The following is a 24,295-nucleotide window of genomic DNA, read 5'->3' on the forward strand; positions in this document are numbered from 1 at the left end:
AGGAGCAGGGGATGGGTGGGGTGAGGTTTGGTGGAGGAGAAGTGGTGGTGAGGTGCAGTAAGTGAGCTAAGCGAACTGGGTGGGGGAGGGGAAGGGAAGAATTTGCACGTACGCACGGCACACAAACACACACTGTTGAAGCTGGAAGGAAAGAGGAAGAGGAGAATGGAGAAGAGTGGGATGATGAGGGCAGAGAAGACACAAGGAGGGAGTCATCTAAAGAGGATTTGGAAGAAGGGAAGGAGGAAATGTGGGAGGTTACACAAGGAGAAAAGACAGGAAGATGATGAGGAAGTCAGGAATTAGGGCATGGAAGAAAGAAAGAGGACAGAAAGTTACAGAAGCACAACAACCCCCCCTCGATGGAACAGGAACAGGAAGGTCTATCAATCAAATGAAGGAAGCAGTAGGAGGGAGGGATGGAAAACATAAGAGATGATGATAGAGGAGATGGAGATAAGCATGGATGAGGAGGATGATAAAAAGGGGGAGGAGTCTTTAACGGTCTGCTAGATGTCAACAAGTAACACCTGTAAGGGTCACAGCAGGTTGGCTGTGTGTGTTACTCTGCTTATATCAAGCCTCGGGTGGGAGGAATGCTGCAATAGCTATCCTTGACGAGGGTAGCTGTCCAACCCTCTATGCGCATGCACACCCAGATGCATGGAAATGTCTGCAGATAAGAAACTTGTTTTAAGCTTTTGATGTTTTAAATATGAAAATAATAACCTGAACAGTCCGCTCTTGTTCATCTGAGTCACTTTAAGTTCAAACACTGTTTCACACAGAGACACACACACACCAATAGCTCTATGGAGCCAGATAAGTGTCTGCAAAGAAATGCTTAGAGATTCTGGAAATAGTTAAAATCTACTGTGCCTTTTAACATTTTTCCCACCTTTTTTTTTGTTGCTATATTAATTAATTCTACACACAAAATATAAAGTATTTTTATATATACATATATATGAAGAGTCAGACCTTTAAAGAAATACTGTCTTTTTGGTAAAATGCATTAAACATACAATCAGCAAAATGTTTGGCCCCCTTGTCCACCCTAAAAAACTTAATTGAATAATAATGAATTATAAAACTGTTTAAAAAAGAAAAAGGGGCTACAGACAAGGACACACAGTTAATGTTTATGTTACCATGTGCTGTTTTTTTTTGGACACAAGCTAAATTGAACCTACCATGACATTTAGAGGTCAAGCTGATATACAGAAGGCAGTAATTATCGTCTCTGTTAGGACTGGTTTCTAAAGTTTTATGTTAGAAAGAAATATTGTTTGGAAAAGTGCCTGGAATTGTTACTTCTGTTAATTCTGATATTTGAAAGGCTATGATTAAATGATTAAAATTAATATTTGTTTTAATTATTTTGTTATTACCATTATCTGTCCGTCTGCCTGGCTGTCTGTCTCTCTGTCTGTCTGTTCGTCCATTACATATATTACATTGATAATATTACAAATAAAAATCTAAAAAACACTGAATGTCTTTTATGGTATGTCTTTCACTTGTTGCCCATTCTTATCTGCAAAATAGCTCACCCTAACTTAGATGTGATGGAGAAAACCTGTGAACCTAAATGTTGAATTATTTTCAGAGATCCTAAATTGGTTTTAGGTTAGAACTTTGACTAGCTCGTTCCAACACATAAATGTTCTTCAATATAGTTGAATTCTGTATCTTTTGCACTGTTTTTCTACTTGAATGTCAACTTTCAACCCAGATTTGAATCTTTTAAGCCTCGATCAGCTTTATTTCTAGGAAAGTATTTTGTTTAGCATCATATATCTTCCCATCAGCTCTCTGTATGATGTAGCAGCATCTCCATATCCTCATGCTATTGTAATGTTTCACAATGAGGACCACAGGGTGATGTTGAGTTTTTGTTTGTTTTGTAGAACAACTATTAATTTGCCTCATCTGACCAGACATTCAGCCTTTTCAACATATGCCTTTGCGTATCACAACATAAAGAACATATTTATGGCATGCATTACAAACAGAGCCTGTCAATTGATTATCCTATCTGAGCTGCAGATCTCTGCAGTGGCCACTCCAATTAATGCTCTGTTAGTATCCTGCAAACTGTAATCCCATCAAAATTTCGTGGGTTTTCTTTAGTTTTGTTTTTCTATTTCCATTTATTTTAGGGAAATTGAAAATGCTTAGTTTATTTTGCTGTTCAGTTTTCTCTTTGATGAGCTATTCAAAGCTTGGGATATTATTTCAAAGCTTGATCCTGCTTTGAACGTACCCACAGCTCAATTCCTTACTAACCCGACTTGTTCGGTGTTCATGATGATGCTGTTTGTTCACTAAAGTTCTCTAACAAACCTCTGATACCTTCAAAGAAAACCTACACTTAAAATTAGATTAAATTGCACAAATGTGGACCCTTTACTCATTTATCCATTTTTAAAATAAAGTATATAGATGTCATTTTATTGCCTGTTAAGCTGGGGGGCAGTGATTCGCCTACATGTTATGAATGTTGGCGTACCATAAATGATAAATTATGAACAGTTTAGTTTGTGCCTTCAACTCGTTGCCCATAGAAATACGTTACTTGGATATAACAAAACTGAATATCTTCGGAAGAGCTCCAAATAAAACAAAACTAATATGGGTGAGTAGAACATGATGTAATAACATAAAATCAAGGTCCCAATGTAAAAAAACGATGTTCCCCTTTAAGATTATGAGAGGACTTCCCCTTTGAAATTTCTTGAGAGCTATAGGTAAACTGACAATGCCCACGTGCATGGCAGTTGGATGTTGTAATACATCGTAATAAAATTCACTTTTATTACACTGTAATAAAAGTGAAAAACAGTTTAGTTATTTTACCTTTCCAATTCATGATCCACCATTGACAGGTTCGTTGTTGGGTTGCCAACTTGAAGAGGGAGGATTTGCCATCAAACTTCTGGCCAGAGAAAAAACACATAATATGTAGCCAACATTTGGCAGAAGAATGTTTTCAAGATGACTTAGATAATAGCGCATTGGACAAACACCAGAAGATGCAGCACTGGGACTTGCTCAACAGCTGATAACGCACTGTGACATCACAAACCGGTAGGGGGCAGTAGTGCTCTTTGATAAACATGGATGTCTCCAGTAAAGCACAATCAAATTAAATTACTCTTGATTAAAAACACTTATAATTTATTGAACAGCATATAATAATTTCATATTTAAATTCCTTTCTGAAGTTTGAATTCTGAATATGACAGGACTTCTCCTTTAATTTTGGGGATGGGCACATACATACATACAAAGATGCAGGAGTTTTGCCATGAGCTTTCACAAATGGCAAATGGATTTATAATTTATTGTGTTTTATATATATATATATATATATATATATATATATATATATATATATATATATATATATATATATATATATATATATATATATATATATATATATATATATATATATATATATATATATATATATATATATATATATATATATAAAGGTGCAGGTCTCTTCTAATGATATAAGTCATTAGAGGACTTATATCATTAGAGGAGACCTGCAGTCAACTGGCTCCATCTTTAACATGGAGCCAGTTGACTGTAGTATCAAAGGCTTGTATTTCAAAATGGTTGACACACCAGTGGAAAATGAATGGTAATTTCTTCTTTGTAGTGTATAAACTTTCAAAGTGTTGTATGCTTTGGGAATCAGAAGAATGTAACTCCAGTCGTTTTTTTCAGGTTAGTTTGAACAAGTTTGATCATTTTATTTATTATACACACTTTTACGACAAGCATAAATTGTTTATTGTTGTTTCCTTCAAAACACCTTTCACTCTACGTTTAAATACATTCCCTTCGGTTAGATTGGTGTAAAAATGATAAGATATACATTCTCTTCAAAGGGCAAACATTTCAACCTATTTTCCTTTTTATTTTAAAAGCTGGCACGTCTGGGCTTCCATAGAGTTGTACCCAGAACTCTACCCTTTCTTCCAACAAGCAGACACCAGTGCAAGTCTGGACAGCCTGCCTTTGCACACAGATGCACAGCTGACGAATCACTCCGCCGGCACATTGGCAAGTAGACCCTAAATTATGGGAATTTGATGGACGGTAGATAGGACTTTATATTAACTAATGTTTGGGCTATTTACACTCTAATAATCTGTTGCATTGTTATATACTGACTGTATAGCGGTGTCAGTGGAAAGTAACATGCTGCTTGTTTAAAAAACGTATTCCTTTAAGTAATTGGTTTTAGTCACTCAGTGAAACGTTATTCATCTTTGCATTTGAAGTGTTATATCTACTCGTTATAAATTCCTATATAATGGGAGGTTAAATTTAATAGTTTCATAGGACTACTTTCAGTCAATCCAAACCGTTGACTGGGAGAGGCGGAGCGGATGTCCACCTCAGTTTTATGCGGGTGTTGTCCGCCCCACACTCACTCGCGGCTGCTTCCATCTATCCCTACGCCTCTCCGTGCTCATCAATTAGGCACAAATTAAGCCGTTGTAGATGCTTTAACTGAGCCCCTTTCCCAACTTTGAGGAGGATTATTTATCGTGGACGAGTGGCCCCGGATAAGTTTTTTTGTTTCCTTGGAGAGCAGGGGGGACAGCGGAGAAGAACCCGAAGGCAGGTAGAGTGTGACTGTAACCTCGACTTCCAACTACCGACGTTACTAATGTAACGCGGGGGGTACGAGCCGCCCGCAAGCTAGGTGGCTAATGCTAGCATCCCGAGGACTTCTAACTGCACTTTATCAGGAGGAGGGGGGGAGAGGGCGAGTTTCTGTCGCCTAATTTTTATTTATTGCTTGTTATTTTTTTAAATAATTCTAACAGTTTTATCCTGACCGTAAGTTTTTTTTTGAGACAGAACCGTAAAATTCAGCCAAAAGGAGTCGAAAAGTAGTTGTTTTAAGTTTCAGAGAAAGAGAGACCCTAGCATTGAGGAAAAAAACAACAAAAGGACCCCAAAGTATGACACACGCCACGCATCAGAAACTGTTTAGAAAATCTGCTAAATCCTTCGTTTTATTATTTAAAAAACAAAAACAGTAAATTTTCTTTACAACCATAAATATCTGGCAATGGGCATATTACCTAAGAAAAAATATCTATTCATACTCCTGAGGTAAACATGAACTGATGTAACTTTTAAAATCAATAAGCACGCTATAAGTTAGCATTAATTGTAAGTAAGAATAAGAAGACAGTAATAATGAGGGGTCGTTATAATGATGCATTTTTATGTATATAATTGTGTATATATATTTATCATAAAACACATATGCTGTTTTAAAAGTTATTAAAGCACAATTTTAAACGTGTATCCGAATAGTTTTAGATATGTTTGCGTCTGTTAGCAATCTAATGAGCGTATATCATTTAGTTTATTGGTGCTTTTACTAGTTTTCACATTGATCGAGGCTATCCTTAGTCGAGGCTACCGTGACCCCCCGCATTGCAAACTCTGTGAAAGTGATCTTGAGCGGAATCGAGTCTCGTTCTGCTCAGATGGAGATGTCCGAATTGTTAATGTAACATCGGTTACTTAATTACGAGTTTATTTCTTTATTTCTTCTCCGGTGAAGTTAAACGGGGCAGCTGCTGTTGGGAAGGGAGAGGGAGGGGGGGCATCAGGGTGCAGCGACAGACAAAAGACCTCCAGAGAGCCTCTTGCATTGTCTGACTTCTGCTGCTGCTGATGATGGCTGGTGTGATGTTAGGTTTTCGGATTGTTAATATATTTCAGCTGAAGACGTGTATTTATACACCGATCAATCTGAATGGCTTGATTAAGAGATGCAGCCGTGGTAGAGAGAGTCTGTCTCTAAACTTAGCGTCCTCTGCTTTGTTCCGGTTGAGAAACTCAAGATGATGATGATCTGATGGAAGGATTAGGGTTAGGAAAGTTCAAGCATACATAATAATGTTTATGATCTAATATTACTTGTTGTGTGGATCTGCATCTGGAGTTATTCCTCACTAAAACTACAAAAAAAACTACACTAATTTGAAGCTGCTCTAAAATAAGAGACTTGCATTTATAAGCACTGATTAAAGTGCTGCTACAATGATTCTCCCATGCTCACCTAGGATGCTCATACATATCGTTTTGTTTCCTCTGTTTTTGAGAAATTTAAATAACCTGCTTGGCATTTAGTGAGGTTATTATAATTGTGTGAATGCTTTACAGTATTCACACTATTGAGATCCTGTTTTTTTTTTCTTTTCTTTTGCTTCTTCTGGTTGCTTCTGTTCGTGTTCTGTTTGGACCTTAATTACTTCTGCATACTTTGTGCTATTTCAACCATTCAACTTCTATAATATTCAGCACTTTTAGGACATGGTCACTGTATCTTTTTGGTATGTCTATCTTTTATACTTTTTAAACTATTCAGCTTCTTCTGCTCCCATAGAAATGAATGGAATTCTGCAAAAAAATCCGCTAACACCTCTGCTACTTTGCCCTTTGACTGCTTCTACCTACTCCCGTTATTTTTCATATCTTTTATAGTTTTGCTTCGGTTATGCTTCAAACTTTTTAACACTTTTCACAGATTTTCGATTTTATAAGGGAGGTCAATGGCTGATGAAGGATTGTTCCAAGGTCATTGACTGGATGCAGTCAACAGAGCTACCTATGATAACATTTTACAAATTGGCTGTATGTGATCAGCAAAGTTTGACTATTTTGTCTTGTCCTTTAGAGTAATTTATGTTTTTATGATTGGATCTGCATTAGGTAACGATTATACTAAACTGTACTGATTTGGACACATTTTTTTTATGAAACTGGTTCCATGTTAGATTTAAATTAGACCTTTTTCCACTTAAAGTACCTTAGGATGACATTGGTTGTGTGTTTGCATTAGATAGATAAACATTGTTTAATTTATGATATTTAAAGATCTTTAATGAAGTAATTCCAGATGAATGGTCCTATATATTTATTTAAAAATTGATTTTGAAAATCAGATAAAATTTTATATATAAATATGCTATACACTGATTTACTTATTTAATTTCGATTTTAATGGCAATGAATTTTTATGTCGTGTTGGACATGTGTGGTTCTGAAAAACGCCCAACAAAGAGCATCGTGCAAGTTTCAAGTTTTTTATTTTACTTTATCTCTTTTCCATACATACCTTGGCATTTGCGCGATGATACTTATTTCAAGTCTCCACACACGTTACTGAGAGAGGACAGGCACGGTTTTTAAAGATGGATTACAAAAGACAAGCCACAAGTGTTCCTCAAACCCCATCAGAGACTCAACACAGCAATAGGAAAACTGAGCTAATATCCAAAGCAATGGAAGGGTCCAAACTGGTGTCTGATTGGAGATGGAATAAGATGAGGGAAAATAGGGGGAGCTGTCAGAAAATGTAGGATGATCAAAAAGAGACCTTTTAAAATAACTTACAAATATCCACATTTCTTGCCTGAGAAAACAGAATTCCTCTAAAACAAAGATCTGCAAAATTGCAACGACAGATGCCTTCTTTTCCTCTCTCCTCCCATGCAAGTGCACGGCACTGGTGTTATTTCAACTTGTCACCAGAAGGGGTAAATCTCTGCAAAAACCCTGGAAGTTGTACTATGCTCCTTTAAATAATATTTGCATTTAATCTGACACCCTGTTTGTTCTTTACGTCTATGGAACTACAGGAAAAAGATGTGTAACTGTCATAAAGATCAATTTCGTATTTTAAATTTTGATTCAGGACAAGCCAGCATATAAGATTTAATCAGTGAACTGATATCACCAGGTATGACTAAACTATGGTGATAAAGGCTTGCACATACCAAAAATTAGCCTTTTTATTTTTTTTTTTGCTTTTTTCCCCACTTACTGTTTTCCTCAGAAGTTGGCAGCAAGACAACTCACTTTTTTATCCTAGTTATAGTTCTCATAAACCTTTGATCATATGTTTTTGGCACATTTTTCTGTTTCATGGCCTGTAAAGATCAACAAATGTACATTTATACTTGAACAGCTCATTTTCTTGTTTTTCAATTTTGTAGAGTGACAAAGGAAAATTGCTAACTTAATTTGGCGTGCTTCAGTGGTTAGTGTGTGCGACCCAGGTACGGAGGCCTTAGTTCTTGACACGGCCAACCATGGTCCTTTGCTGGGGGAGTGTGGCCTAGTGGTTAGATCAGTACCCTTGTGCTCTGAGAAGGTTGCAATCTGGTTTGACCCCCACAGCCCGCACTTAGGGTCTCTGAGCAACACCCTTAACCCCACACTGCTCCCCAGACACCACACAGTGGCAACTTGCTGCTCCCCAAAGGGGATGGGTTAAATGCAGAGAGTTAATTTCTCCATTGTTAGATCAATAAAGTTTGATTTCTATTCTATTCTTCTATTCACATCATATTTATCTTAGTCAATGACAAAGCAATCCAAGGATTACTACGGTAATTAAAAGACCAATCAATCAACACCAATTTGCCCTGATTTACCTGTTGCATTTATGTTTTTGTTTTTAAAAGTGCAAATGCTCGAGGCCCTGGTGAATTAGTTCCAAAGGAAATGTAGCCAAAGACCAAATGAAGCCCACAGTGTTGCTCCTGTTTGCAGCTAAACCTAAAAGGTTAATGCCCGTAATCAGTCTGCATGTAGCTAGCTTCTAGATGTTGCACCCTTCCTTGATTTTGCTTAAAGTACTGCAGGAGAAGAGGATGGGATGATTTACCACACATTTAGACAATGTTGTGTGGAGCAAATCCTGGTTAATACAAACTATTTTCAGTAGGACATGAAGGATATTTCTGAAAGGACTAGTGACACTTGGACTCATTAGAGCTGTTAACACTGCCTCATATTCAGAATAAGTGTTCTTTTTAAACATTTCCTCCTTGGGACAATAGTTGTCTGTTCTGTTAACAGTGGCTTAGAAGACCAAGAAATGTTTTGAGATGGCTAGAAGAGCAACCCTGTATATTAATGGTTTGCTTTTCTGCTCAGCTAGGCTTAAAATGACTTACATGTATGAGTCATTACAAAAGCAAGGGAAATATCCAATTAATATTAAATGATTTGACTCAAAACAGATGCAGATTATCATGATATCCCTCTCTGTTGGTAATCACCTGAGGTCGATAACCTCTCTTGCTTGCCTTTGCAGTCAGTACAGTGGTGAACATTTGTCAAGTTAAAGAAGAAAGAGATTAATTGAAATTAAAAAACAAGAACAATATTCAGAAATGCAGACACAAAATACACCTAAACCTGTTTTACTCTTAAAAAAATAAAATAAAAAATCCCACAGGAATCTTTTAATCCCTTCTGATTAATTTCCGATGTGTTAAATGAAAGTGCAGTTTAAAACAATGTATTTTATTCTCTATTATCATAATGCCTCGTGTTTAATTCAGATCTAAAAACAGATGAGTATGTTGAATCTCAGTCTGACGCATGAATTGATCTTGAAGTTGAAAGTGGTTCCATTAAAATGGTTAAAAACTCAATAATGTGATACTAAATGTAGTGTTATTTTTACTGTGATTTTCACTAAGTAGTTTTCTGGGGACAGTCTATTTCTTTGGAGTCTGACTGTTGGATGTGTTTGCTTAGTTTAATCAATAGCTACAAAATAACTGTTTCTGATCCTACTCGCATGTTCCTATAATGCCAAGCTAATGCTAACATTTTTAAAAATTATTTTAATACAAATCCTTTGTATTCTTTATATTTTTCATTTCCTGGTTTGAAAACGTTTTGCTTTTCTCAGACATTATACATTTTACTAAGCCGTCTGTCGTCTGAGCCTACCTGCTCAGTACACAGAGCAGGTAAAAAAAATGCACATAACACTGCATGTAAAAAGGATATATGATATATATGCACTAAATTTCATTTTGCAAGCTTTGCAAACAAATGTAGTTTTTGGTTAAAAAAAAAGAACTATGTGTAAGACATTAACTTGCTGGTTTTTGTGGGGGGCATCAAATCAGCACCAGCAGCTAACCACAAGTTTTGTCAGCAATGCACAATTTTAATCACAGCCATTTATCAGATTTGATATGGTGGAAAATCTCCAGAGTTCTGCTAATGACGTTATTTGTTGCACACTGCAAAAATGATCTAGAAATAAGTAAACAATTCTTAATTTAAGTCTATTTACCATTAAGTTGAGTAAGTAAACAAGATGATTTATGCATAATTGCATAAAGAACATGATTTGCCAATGGAATGAGTATTGCTATTCTTAAAGTAAGATAATTACATCATGTGCACTTGAAATAAAACAATACAATAGTTTTTTCTTATTTTAAATGTACGCTGTTTTATTCCATTGGCTTACTTACCTCCTTAATTTAAGAACAATATGCAGTGCAGTGCAGTGCAGAGACGCAAGGTGTAGAACACAATCTGTTTTAAATGACTCAAGTTTGTATTTTATTGCGGAAATAATCCAGCCTAATTTGTAGATTTAATCTATAAGAAATGAAGCTCTCCACTGATGGCGTGTGTGTGTTTGTTGCAGTCATGCCCTCAGTGATGGAGCGCTCTGGGGCTGGGGTCCTGTCCAGGAGCAGGGCCAAAACAGTCACTAATGGAAACAGCCAACCTCACTCCGAGGAGGAGAGCAGCGATGAAGAGCACGCTCATGGTAAATGCACTCCTTGAATCGCATGATGTTGATTAAATGCCTATACACAGCACTTATATATTTTAACAGGTAAAGAAGCTTGATGCTAGCTCTTCTTCTTGCTCATTTGTGTTAAAGTTTTAGTTTAGGAACATTTTCCTTTCTTAGCATCCCCCTCTTTAGTCTTCTCTTCTTTACTCCTTTTACTCATGTGATATATCTACTCGTGTTTCAATCACCCTCAGCTTCTCCTTTCCAATCCTCTGTCCCTGAGGAAAGCCTAATGTGTCTTCTTGTTTCTAACACTCTCTGTCCTCTAGTTGCTCTCTTCTAGACAGTTTTCTTCCTAGATTGTTAGACAAAGTATTAATAACTTAAAGTCAGCCTCTGCTGTTGCTTTGTGTCTTTCATTTTTTTCTAAAATGTTGCTGAATTGTCTGGTGGAGTATTTATCACAGAAAATTAATATATGCTGCACTATTCTCATCTACCCTGAACAATAGAAGTTTGAAATTAAATAATGTCTTAAAGAGGCAGCAGTGTATAATGTAAAAGTATCTGAGCCCCATTCTTATCATTGTTAATGCAGACGGTAAAAAGTATTTTTCTTACTTTGCTCCTAAACACAGACAGCATGATCAGAGTCGGGGGAGACTACCAAGCCCAGATCCCAGAGTTCAAACCAGGTGAGCTGGAAGAGAGGAAACGGTATATATGAAGCTGAGGATAAAACTGAGGAAGTGAGAGAGGGAGGAGATGGAGAACGTTTTTAATTTAACAACAATGTGATTTAATGTTTTAATATTGTTCAAGGCCATCAACCTGCAGAGAACTGCAAATGAAAATAAAGCCCTATGGCCTAATCTACCATATTTACATGACGGACTGAAACATTTGTGTTGATTTATGTGCGCTGCTCGTTTTAGATAAATAAGCTCAGAGAAGATGTCCTAGTTATGGATATGCTTACAAAATAGTGTAAAAATATAGGTGATTTTAGACCGTATCCCTATAGTTTAACTTCCATCCATTAAAATGTTTCTGTTGTCGTCATCAGACAGTCCAACCCGCTACAATGAGAAGGACCAGAGGAGCATGCTGGTCTGGTGTCCCAACAGCCAGCTCTCAGACACAATGTGTAAGCTGACTCTACATCCATCTACAGAGAATGTATAACCCTGGCCATCATATTCCTCTTTTTCATCTGTGGTTAATTGTTTTCTTCATTTCTAGTGGATGAGTACATCCTAATGGCTAAAGAAAAACACGGATACAACATGGAGCAGGTATGATTTACATCTAAATATGATTATAAAATTCATAAAAACACATTTGGTAAGCTTCTCTGTTCCTGGCTTCCTGGGTCTTTGTTCTCATCAGTCTTTGGGGATGTTATTATGGCACAAACACGACGTGGAGCGCTCCCTGGCCGACCTGGCCAACTTCACGCCTTTTCCAGACGAGTGGACGGTTGAGGACAAGGTGCTGTTTGAGCAGGCCTTCAGCTTCCATGGCAAGAGCTTCCACCGCATCCAGCAGATGGTACGAAATGGCAAGAAACACAGACAGACAATACATAACACAACATTTAAGTTTAAAATATCTTCGGAACGATAAACTAGGACTAACCATCCCGGATCAGCAGTGGGAAAAGGGGGGACACGAAAAAATGTAATGAGGAAAATGTTTTATTTTGTTGATGTATATCACTAATCTGTTTCCTCAGTCAACAAATTTATTAAAAAAATGTGGGTTTGTTTTAATGTGGTAGATCAACTTTAAGTGCTACGTAATTGTGAAGTATTTTAAAGTGATATATAGTTAACAAAACATTTACAAAACAACAAGCATTTTCCATTAGCCTAACCCTAACACTTCTCTGATTCCCCTAAATAAAATCCAGTGAAATGAACAGACAATAAAAATCACAGCAGGACAGGTCTGGCACTGCTTTATGGGGAGTTTTAACCAGAAATATTTTATAAAACCATTATTTTCATAAATATTTTCGGAAACTAGAAGGTTTAGCTTAGAAATGATGTATCACATGTCATTTGGATTTACAGTTCCCTAGTAATTTACTTTTCTATTTGGTTTTTTTGGTTCTGCAGCTTCCAGACAAACTGATCTCCAGCTTAGTGAAATACTACTACAGCTGGAAGAAGACCAGGTCCAGAACCTCAGTGATGGACCGACAGGCCAGGAGGCTCATCAACAAGAGAGAGAAGGAGGACAGGTTTGAAAGCTTCTATTGGTACCTGTAGGAAGGAGTCTGTAGGAATTAAAGATCCCAGGCATCTCTGATCAAATCTGACATTTAGAGAACTTCTTTGTTAAATAATGCCTGATTGTTACTTCATCCTGGAAAACAAATCTCATGAATATAAATGAGGTAGACTCATTATTTCCCTCCTTACATATGTTGAATGTTAGGTGAGAAGCAGGAAGAAGCGGGAGTTGTAGTAAAGACCATCGTTGCTTAACCTTTGGTGGTTTTTGTTTTTTTTCTAATGCAGCAATGATGAGATTGAGGAAGGAGAGCCTGGTGATGACAGCGACTTTGAGGTTGATGCCAAAAAAGAGGCAAGTACTACAAATCCAAACTTCCTGAATTATAAAGACAGTCTTAAAACCAACGCTTCCTTTCACTCAGGCAGTGAAACAGAACACCAACAGCACCAGTTCAGACAAAGCCATCCCCAGCCGGTCTGGGCCAGTGAAGAAGGAAAGCATCGGGGCTCAGTACAGACATCACCCGCTTAGAGCTCGCCGCAGACCACCCAAAGGCATGCACCTCGACCAAACGGACATCACAGCTCTGTCCACCTCTCAAGACGCTGGAGTTCTGTCCATACGTCAGCTGGACGGACAGTTGGTGTCACTCAAGAGACAGGTGGGTGGGTTTCAGAGATTCTCCTCACTAAAGGCTGTCCAACAACATCAGGCCCACCTCACTAAGCAAACAACTGATCCCCTTTTAGCATCTGTTGGAAATAAAAGGACCTTCTTTTATATATTAATAAAAATGTGGACGGCTGCGTATTGTTCCTAAAGGGTAACATAAGAAGGGATTTTATTTTTTTATTGCTTCTTGTTGAGACCCTCCTGAGCAGAGTTATGTGCCATTTTAACATGTTCCAACAACATAACAGCAGATTTATATGCCAATGTCACTAAATTGCTTTCTTCCTTATAGCTAAACTGGTTTTACTAGAGTTTTGTGGCTATTATCTGATCAGGTTTTTTTTATAAAGAATTAGATTCTACATTTCTTAGTAAAACAATTTCAGAGGAAGATATAATAGAATTTAAAATGTTTTCACAGCATTCCCTCCGTTCTATCATTAATTACACTGGGATACTTCCAAATCCTGCGTCCTCCATGACAGATGATCTGAGCACTCTGCTGTTGCACACTTTGCTGTAGCACCTTTTCCTATGGGTCCTCCTTCAGTAAATGTCGCCACACTGAAGAGTGTTGCAGGCTGATCAAGTTTAGAAATCTCTGAATTGTTTCACAAACCACTTGTTTCGGTTTTACACTGTTGCCATCTGCTGGCAGTTCTTATACTCACAACCATTAACTTGATATCTTCAGCATTATTGCCTCCAATCACATGGTCTCTTATAATAAGTCCACTAAATGCCTAAATTTACTAACAGAGCAGAAACAAAGTGTAAAAATAGGGAAATATTATATATTGGGCCATCAGGGCACATGATTTAATCAGAAAGCTGTTTTTGAATTAAAAATAAATTACTGGCATAGAATACTGTAAATTCATTGGGTTTATGAAACTGGATCCTGTGGAGAGGCTATGAGCCATCAGTATCTTACATGAACTGAGTCATACCTTCAGTGATCTTACTTTAGCTAAAGGAATTAGAGATCCACAGAAGAGAAGTGAGACCAGTTTTTAAAGCAGCACCGTTATGTTTCTATTAGCTGGTTGGTCACATGAAAGCCTTTCTTATATATAAAGCCTCTTATATAAGAAGAATGATCTGTTACAAACATGTGAAATGCGGCTAGAGAAGGTCTCTTCTTGAAAGTCAATTTTATAGCATTCATTTAACTGGTGCCAGGTCAGTTTCAGCAAACAATGTCCCTATGTTGTGCCAACTTGTTTTTGTACCTATATTCTAAAGAAATGACATTTTTCTTTTGTACAACAGTATTTTGAAATCTTAAAAAAAGGTTGATTTGATGAAAATTTTGCATTGTGCCACAAAACTCTCCTCTTGCATGTTTTCTGCTGTCCATAGCGTTCCTTCAGTGTCGTTGCTAAGTGCTGCTTGTTCCCAATGTAATTTCCCATTGGGAACCTACTAGAACTAAGTTGCTAACTGGTTAGCAAGATGCTTCTGACAAACACAACCAAACATGCTTGCAAACCTTCCGCCACAAGAATCCCACCCCCTTGATAATCCACCAATCACATTCACTTTATTCACTTGTGTAAAGTCGGGCACCACTCGGGAGAATTCGGAAATGTAAAGGTTGGAACAGCCGTTTCCCTACGACTTTAACTTCTATAAACAAAGACTGATTAGAACTCTGTTTAAACCAGAATACCTCTGAGGGACCTTCTGGTGATACATATTATTTAAAGCATAATTTTTTTTCTGTAGATCATTCAAAGGTTAAAGGAAAGCTATTAGGATCTGTTAATAACTAAAACACTCATGTAGCAAACTGGTTTCAAGAGAAGAGCGAGGAAAACGTGTATTAATTCCAGTTCTTATTGATTGTTTTTCACAGTTTATCATTATGGGCCATGAGCATATTTTTTAGATAGAGGTTGAAAGTTATCAGTGATCCATTTTAGCTCCAGTGCCCAGTTCACACCTAAAACATCTAAAGGGAAGTTTAAATAAGTTGCTCCATCTCAGAAAAAAACGGTTAGTGAGATTATTTTAAACTTGGGTAGACTACTTTTAATTGGGTTATATCTTAAAGCTCATAGCCCAGGATTCTACTTCTACATATCTGAACTGATTCCTTAGATAATTAGGTGCTTTAAATGTTTTGGTTTTGTTTAATTTTTCTCAGGTTCAGGCGGCCAAACAGACCAACAGCAGTTTGAAGCAGAGCCTGACTGAAGGTGTTGATGCATTCAGACCTGCAGAGGTAAAACTCAGGTTTCTGTTACTGAAAATTGTCCACTTATCCCCATTTTATCTACTCTGTAGATAAGTTAGTTTGTCTCGGTGCTCTGTCTCTCCTTAACAACCTCAAAGGTTTTTTTTTTCTAACATGTAAGACAGATTAGTCTTGATCTTTCCTTCGCCATCTTTATTTTCTCACCCCCTCCATCTCCTTCGTCTCCTCAGCCTGCCCCAAAGATGAACTCTCGTTGGACCACAGAGGAGCAGCTGCTGGCTGTGCAGGGTGAGTAAAAGCCAGGCCTCCTTCTCCTCTCCCCCTCCCCCAGAGTCTCCTGTCTGTCCTTTCTGCCTCACATCCACAGCCAGACAACACATTCATATTCTCTACACAGGAACTGTCTGTGCTGCACCAGCTCCCAGCTTCTCTACACCATCCTGTTGTTAAATCATGTGGCTGTTCTAAATACTTTATAGGTAGTCACACAGTCAGAGGTTTACTAACTTATATAGTGGACATTAATCTATTTTATTTAGCTTTTAATTTAACCGTTTGCATAGGCTATGTAGAGGGGTCCAAACTTGTGAAGAAAAGAAATAATAAAACGAATATGCACCATTTTTTGATATATACACTACAGTTCTCTTTTTGGTGTTCTACAAAACCTGAATAATTGTTTTAGGATTTTGCCTTTATTAAAAGCCAAACTGTTCTGGGTCCATTGCAGCCATGTTTCAGTACAACACATAATCCTGCATTGACAATATTCTGGCTGGACTCTTTAACGGGCTTGGAGATCTTTCTAAAGATCTTACATTGCCTGAACAATCGATGGAAGAGAGGGCTTGAATTTCCTGCTCCTCTCTCTTCTCCCTCATCCTTTGCACACGCTTTTCAAAGTCGTCTGGAAGTCTTATTACAGCTTAAGAGAGCTTCTCTTGGTTATGTTTAAAAATAAAGAAAATGCCATGGTAGTCAATGCTGTGCATCATATCGGATGATGAAGGGAAAAAAATACGGCCAAAAATCCTTCCAGTTGCTAAGTATTTTAACCCAGACCAAAACAATGGAAAAAAAGAAACTCTGATCCACAAATTTACTGAAGTTCTCTTAAAAAAATAACATCTGAATCTTCAGAATCAAGCTAGCTGATCTACTCCAGTTTACATCCACCTTCAGTAACACCATTCTAGAATGATTCAGCGCTGCATGGAGATCGTTATCAAAGCTCCACTTCAGCTGATTCCAGGCTAAATCATACCATCATGTTTTTTTTGGCTAGCAGACTTTGAAAGTCATGGTGCCAGGGTTGCCGGTATGAACTCCAGTTCTGACCCTGCTTGACTCCATGATGGTGGTCAGAGTCTTGTGGAGGCTGTGTATGGCAGTCTCACTTCTGTCAGTGAGCCCTGGGGCAGCTCTCCCTACAATGTAGCACAAACACACCCACCATCAGTGTGTGTGTGTGCCTTCAGCTGGGGCTCAATAACAGTAAATATATAATAAAGATAGGGCAGCCTTTAAGACTTCATGGGCCGAGCAGAGTTCCTGCAATTACTCCAAATAATTTAACATTTTTATTCCTGCTAAGAATTGGACTCAAATAGACAGACTAACAGAGGGTGTATTCAAACATTTGAACAAGTCATCAAATTTTTAGCCCTGGGGGAAAATAATCAACTGTAGATTTTCTTTTGAAGGGAAACTTTGACTGTTTGTTAAAATGAGATTCATGTGGGGGTACAGCTGTTTCTTGTATGTCACAAATGCACAACATCAATAAGTCCATATTTAGATGTTGTTTCACACCAGAATCTGTTTCCGCTCAGCTTCCCGCAGTCGTCTACGCTGCGTTCAAAAAGGCAAAGCTTCTACAAGAACATGTAGATACTGACTCTGCTCTGATTAGAGAGCAGCAATAGCTTGAGCTGCTGCTGGGACCGTAGGCACAGCAATCATTCTGAATCATTGTTACCTAGGCTGAGTCCAGATGTGGATTAGAAAAGCTTAAAATGATCGGCGGCCCACAGGATGAGACTTTTGGCCATGAGCATTTATTTAGATTTTTATTTATTTATAAAGAGAGCTAAAATAGTGTAGAGAATGAGTGGAAACTAAGCTGAGATATTTGTATTACGGAAGCATGAAGGGACTTCTACATGCTCTAGGAAAAGCTCATCTGTAACCGCTTGTGTAAAAAAAATAAAAAAAAATAACAGTGACTTATATTTAAAAATTGAATTTCTAATCATCACCTCTTAGTATTTCCAAAACGGAAGATTTTAAAGAGTGACTATTTTACAATATAAAACGCACTTCATTGCAAATATTTCATCATTGTAGAAAAAAACAACCAGAAAACCACTCTACCGTTTTTTTTCTTTTCCCTACTTTTCTTTCAATATTGTCTCCATTGAAAGAGGTGAAATCAGTCTTCAGATGTTTTCTGGAACAGCCATCATTTTCCTGTGACTGCTAACCTTTCTTCAAACTTAAAGTATAATATGTAAGAAACATTGAATCTAAAGAATAGCCCAACTTGATTAATAGCAAACAGAGTGGACCTGTAGGGTTCCACAGAAAAGCATTAGGTTCTAGATGAAGAACAGCTGAGGCCCAGAAAGGAAACGCTTCCCTTCCCAGCAGCTGCAGACGTTTCTCCATTGACCCAACCGCAGGTTTCCTGCTTAAACATGAGCAGGAAGGTTGGGCCTGCTGGAAGCAGGTGTGCTCACATGTAGGTTAACTGTGAACATATAAAGAAAGCTCTTCATTCAGCTGTAGCATGTTGCTGAAGACCATATTAACCTGATGTCTCCTTTTTAGCTATTCGTCGTTATGGTAAAGACTTTACAGCCATTGCTGAGGTGATCGGGACCAAGACGGCCCCTCAGGTGAGCCTTCTCTGCTTTATCTGACCACCTGCTGCATCTTTGTTAATCATTTCCTTTAATCTAACAGCCCTCGTTTGTAATTAATTTTCTTCCTCACTGTCCAGGTGAGCTCGTTCTTTGTTAGCTACAGGCGCCGCTTCAACCTTGACGAGGTGCTGAGGGAGTGGGCCGCCGAGCAGGTGGCCACCAGCAGAGACCAGAGGGACCCCCGAAGGAGCAGTGAGGAGGTGGCAGCTCCAGACGGAGGAGCCGAGGAGGAGGAGGAGGAAGAGGTGAGGCCTGTTTCACGGTGAAGGTTTTGAGGAACATTAGATCCAGTTATAGATGATGGATGCTAATGTTTCATAAAAGATTGTTTTACCACCTGAACCAAACTGTCGTCTCTCCCTCTCAGGTCAAGATGGAAGACTCCCCACCATATCCGACCAGCAGCTCCTCTCCCCCCTCTGCCTCAGTCACTCCTTCCTCCCTCTCCCAGCCTCCCCCTCTGCTACGCCCAGCTCCCCCCTCTGCACCACCGAGCCTCCTCCGCCAACCGCCTCCTCTTCAGACGCGGCCACTCCAAAGCAGAGCGCCACATAACCACCCTCCCCCTCCGCTCATCCGGCCTGCAGTGACCACCTCCTCTAGCCTCAGGGGCTCTCCTCCCAGCTCCTCCTCTTCCACTGGATGCCAGATGCCTCCATCACTGGTCGGCATCAAAGTGGAGCAGCCCAACTCGCACTGATGCATTGGTTTGGGCACAAAATAAAGCAAATTGGCATCTTCACACTCAGGTCCTTAAAATGACCTTGTTCCCACACCTGTAAAACAGCTACCTCCAAACCTCAGCTCCACATCCGGCCGACAGGTAGAAACTAGAGGTTAACACTAAAACACACCAGTCGCTTCCTCAACCTAAAGCTTTTGGATAAACTAAGACTGAAATACCGCTGCACCATCCTGGTCGTAAGAGTTTTTCCCCTATCTGAGCCAAACCTGCTTTTTGAGACGTGAAGAAAATGGCTTTTTGAGTTTTGCTTTAAATTTTTTAGGTCTTCAAAGAAGATAAAAAAAGTGGTACAAAGGTGTAGAAAAGCTGAATTTGTTGTGGCTTTTGGTAGTAGAGTTTGTCGCTTCTGGTCTGAGCTGCAGATCACGGCTCCTGCTCTGCAGTGAAAGCCGTGTGAAGTAGTTCAAACTGGAGTGGCGTTTAAGGTTTTGTTGACTAGGTGAGTCCTAGATTAGTGACTGTAAGTAGTTTAGATTGTGCGTACTTTATGACTGAGCACAAAGGAGCAAATAAGAAGTAACTTTCAGGCCTGTGAACAGGTCAGTGTCCAAAAAGAGTCTGCTAAAGAAACTTCCACACAGGTATTGAAAGACATGCTTTTCATAATTGATTTATTACCCATCAGATGAATAAAAATGTAAGAGCTCATCAGGACTAATCCAAATCATTAGCTTGATTTTTTTTTTTTCCTTTTTAATTGAAGCACTGAGAAATGTTCCAGTTGAAGCATTAGGCAATTTGACCGTTTTCAGTATTGGTGAAACTTAAAATGTAAAGAGAGAAAAAAATTTATGTTTTAAAACCTTTATGGTTATCAATTGTTTGTTCAGGCTGCAAGAGAGTAAGACTTAGAGAAGATAACATGAAGGCTCTACAAAGTAAAGGTATTAAACTGTTTGCAACCAACTCCTAATTCTTAGAGAAACCTGTTTTGGTGTGAAGGATTTGTTTGAATTTCAGCTCAGAGGTCAAATCATAGCATCTTTCTGCCTATTGGAATAATCATACCAGGAAGGAAGTGGTGTAGATCTGGAAGCGCTTCCTGTTGCAGATCCAACCACCTGATGGCTGACGCCAGCCCACCTTGGAGAAAAGTCACACTTCCAGTCGCGCCAACATTTTCTTTAATGATTCCTGATGTAATGGAAAACATTCAAGAACAAATTCAGGCACAATGGGGCGTCTTTTGTTTGCTCCTTTTCTTCTCACTTCATCTGGCTTTAAAGAGGACTGCCTTGGATTTTCCTTGTTCCTGCTTGTTTGTACCATATGTGAGAAGTTGTTTACACTGTGGCAGGAGAACTGCTTCTGTTTGGTTTAAATAAAAACCAAAATGTTCAGTTTTAGCTCTCGTCATTTATTAAGGAATAAATCGAGTTTATAATCTGAAGAGAGCAAAGACCATGAGGGAGAAATGGTGACTAAAAGGTAAAAGAAAGTGTGTATGTAAATGCTCCTGAACTTAAGGGTTAACCAGGGCGCCCCCAGAAAAAAGAACATGCCCTTAATGAAATTTGATTACTAGTAGCAGTTTTATTGCATTGGTTTTAGTTCCATTTTAGTCTACCGGTAATTCAGTTGTGAGACTCCAAGCAATGGCTGCTTTCATTTTATTTTTTCCAATTTCTAACAGCTTTAGCTCCAAGCCTTTTTGGCTGTCTAACAAACCTGTCCTCCATCTGCGCTAAAGCTGGATCTCCTTCCTCTGCTCAAGTGTTTAAAAAGAGAGGAAATAAATAAGTATGGTCTCAAAAAAATCTATTTGATTCAAATTTGATCAAATTCAAGCTTATTAGAAAAAGCAAGCCTAAAAGAAAGCTAGGAGGTAATGACAAAAGTAAAATAGCCTAATTTTAAGTAAAAGTGTTTAAAATACAAATGCCAGTGGGGGCAAGGACAGAACATGGCATGGATGACATGGAGGTAGAGCAAGGAACAAACTGGAAGAGAAATGAGATTATCATAGAGGAAGGTCACCTGTAAAAAAAAAAAAAAAAAAGGACTGCAGACAAGACGGGAAGGAGAGGCAGGACAACTAGGTCAAAGGCAACAGGGAAGGAATGAAGGTAAGACCTAAGAAGTAGGACATTTAGACAACAGGATAGAGAAAGCCGAAAAAATAATTTTTTTTTCAAACTTTCATTTTCTTTTCCAATAAATCAAATCCAAATATTCTACTGTAGACTGATTTCTAAGACCTACATATTCTTGTTGAGTAAACTACAAACCATTATCTCAGCCGGAAAGAACTGCAGTGAAGAAATAAAGTGACACAAAGAATCTGAGAGGTTCGGTCAAAGACACCAAGAGTTAAAGTTTGGTTCATATGCTGTAAAATGTCAAGCAGACATGAAGCTTATTTGTATGATACAGCGGCAAATAAGTATTTTAACACCTCAGAAAAATCAATTTTAATATTTGTACATAAGCCTTTGTGATTACAGAGGTCAAAGGTTTCCTGCAGTTTTTCCACCTGGTTTGCACACTCCTCCACACAGACCTTCTCTAGATCAGTCAGGTTAATATGAAACACGGTTTTGGATCTCCCTCCAAAGGTTTTTTATTGGGTTTTGGTCTGGAGACTAGCAAGGCCACCCCAGAACCTTGATGTGCTTCTTCCATATTATTATCCTGGCAGCGTGGTTCGGGTCATTGTCATGTTGGAAGACCCAGCCTCAACCCATCTTTAATGCTGAGGGAAGGAGGTTGTTCTCCAGAATCTGGCAATACATGGTCTCGGTCATCCTCTCCTTAATACAGTGCAGTCGCCCTGTCCCATGTTCAGAAAAACATCCCCAAAGCATTATGCTACCACCCCCACGCTTCACAGTAGGGATGGTGTTTTTGGGGGTAATCCTTCATCCTCCAAGCCCAGTTAGTGGAATTATATCCAAAAAGTTCCATTTCTGTTTCATCTGACCACATAATTTTCTCCCATGACTCCTCTGGAACATCCAAATAGATAATGGCAAGCTTAAGACGGGCCTTGACATGTGCAGGTAACTTTCCATGCCATGCATGATTTCAAACCATGACTTAGTGTACTACCAACTGTAACCTTGGAAACGGTGGTCCAGCTCTTTTCATGTCATTGACCAGCTCCTCCCGTGTAGTTCTGGGCTTATTTCTCACCTTTCTTAGGATCATGAAGATCCCACCAGGTGAGATCTTGCATAGAGCCCCAGTCTGAGGGAGACTGACATTTTCTGATAATTGCTCCAACAGTGGACCTTTTTTCACCAAGCTGCTTGGTAATTTCCCTGTAACCCTTTACAACCTTGTGGAGGTGTACAATTTTATCTCTAGAGTCTTAGGACAGCTCTTTGGTCTTAGCCATGTTAGTTGGATTCTTACTGATTGTATGGGGTGGACAGGTGTCTTTATGCAGCTAACGACCTCAAACAGCTGCATCTAATTTAGGATAATAAATGGAGCGGAGGGGGACATTTTGAAGGCAGACTTTGAAGGCAGGTCTTTGAGGATCAGAATTCTAGCTGATTGACGGGTGTTGAAATGCTTATTTGCAGTTGTAACATACAAATAGTTGAAAAATCTTATATTGTAATTTTTTTTTCTAGATTATGTCCCTTACTGTGGACATGCATCTACGATGACAATTTCCTCCATGATTTCTAAGTGGGAGAACTTTCAAAATAGCAGGGTGTTCAAATACTTATTTTCTTGACTGTATCTCAAAGAACAAAAAGAAAAAGCAAGTCATAGAGAAAACATGGGAGTCCAGGCAAGACCTTAAACTACCAAGTGCTCACTGAGGACTTTTTTCAGAGGTCAAAAAGACCAACACCATCCTCTCAAACACTCTGGGGCTGTTTTCAATTTTAAAGGCTGCATCCTCCCAGGACCCTGTCTATCTAGACTGGATCCTTTAAGGTGTGTAAAAAATAAGGAGACTGTAAGAGTTTTGGTTATGGCTATGGAATAGGTCAAGCCTTCTGCAACTTTTACCAGCGTATGATATGTCGCCTAGCAACCGTGATTTTACACACAAATCAGGGAAAGACTGTATACCAAACCTCTCACTGCAGCTCAGCCAGATCAAGATCAAGAAAGATAAAAAATATTTCAATAAACCAAACATTGCTGCTATATATCTGACTCAATAACCATTTAAAAACAATTTGCATTATTTTCAGATTCACATATTTGTATTATATTAAACTGCACTTCCAATATTCACCACTGTTTGGCACCAAATACCTTTTTCCTCCGAGCATGGAGCAGCCGGCTTGCTTGGCCTCTCAATGAATCCTGGGATAACCAAGGATAGATAGGATACACTGGATCGGTCCTTAAAATCGGAATGCGTAACGAGGTGTCTTGCAATCCAAACCGACTGCGGCGCCGCGCTATGACGTAATCGGTACGAATCTGTAGCCTTCTAACTTGTCTTTGATCATGATTCAAAGAAAAAAAAGGACTGGAGAGGTAAAAGTTCAGATACCAGCTGACCCAAGAACCAATTAAGAAGAAACATTCGGTGTAGGAGACTGAAATACATCTTTCTGGGAGGTTTGACTCCATTTTACATTCGTAACAAAGCAATTCAGAGGACATACCTACAGTCAAACACGGTGGTGGTAGAGTGATGGTCTGGAGCTTCTTTAGCACCTGAATTACTCACCATAATGCAGATGATCTTAAAGGACGACTGCCCCTCAGTTAACCTTAAACTCAAACATACTACCTTAAAATTACAGAAACAATTGGATAAAATGTAAACACACATACGGACAAAATGGATTGATCTATTTACTATTAGTGATATTTGTATTAGCGTGCCATTTGTGAGGTTGTTAATGCTTATTACATAAAATAATCCCATAGATCCAGCAGATTGTAGTCGGATATAAAACCCTCCAAGTAGACGAGCAGAGCAGTCAGGC

General features: G+C 38.6%; 1 protein-coding gene across 4 annotated transcripts; it reads left to right on the top strand.

The window, feature by feature from the left end:
- Positions 1 to 3,958: 3,958 nt before the first annotated feature.
- On the top strand, positions 3,959 to 20,737 carry rcor2 (REST corepressor 2). 4 transcript variants are annotated; one of them, XM_038290140.1, is made up of 14 exons: positions 3,959 to 4,080; positions 10,514 to 10,639; positions 11,248 to 11,304; positions 11,676 to 11,756; positions 11,852 to 11,904; positions 11,999 to 12,160; positions 12,730 to 12,854; positions 13,135 to 13,201; positions 13,272 to 13,511; positions 15,672 to 15,749; positions 15,953 to 16,010; positions 18,552 to 18,619; positions 18,724 to 18,891; positions 19,014 to 20,737. In XM_038290140.1, exons 2-14 carry the CDS (start codon positions 10,516 to 10,518, stop codon positions 19,344 to 19,346), a joined length of 1,614 nt encoding a protein of 537 aa, XP_038146068.1. In that variant the 5' UTR covers positions 3,959 to 4,080; positions 10,514 to 10,515; the 3' UTR covers positions 19,347 to 20,737. The 4 variants fall into 4 exon arrangements, with proteins under 4 accessions (XP_038146068.1, XP_038146066.1, XP_038146067.1 ...); XM_038290138.1 differs by lacking the exon at positions 3,959 to 4,080 and adding an exon at positions 4,428 to 4,648; XM_038290139.1 differs by lacking the exon at positions 3,959 to 4,080 and adding an exon at positions 4,428 to 4,644.
- Positions 20,738 to 24,295: the final 3,558 nt, after the last annotated feature.

This window comes from Cyprinodon tularosa, unplaced genomic scaffold (assembly GCF_016077235.1).
Source record: "Cyprinodon tularosa strain WSP-4 unplaced genomic scaffold, ASM1607723v1 ctg276, whole genome shotgun sequence".
Lineage (NCBI taxonomy): Eukaryota > Metazoa > Chordata > Actinopteri > Cyprinodontiformes > Cyprinodontidae > Cyprinodon > Cyprinodon tularosa.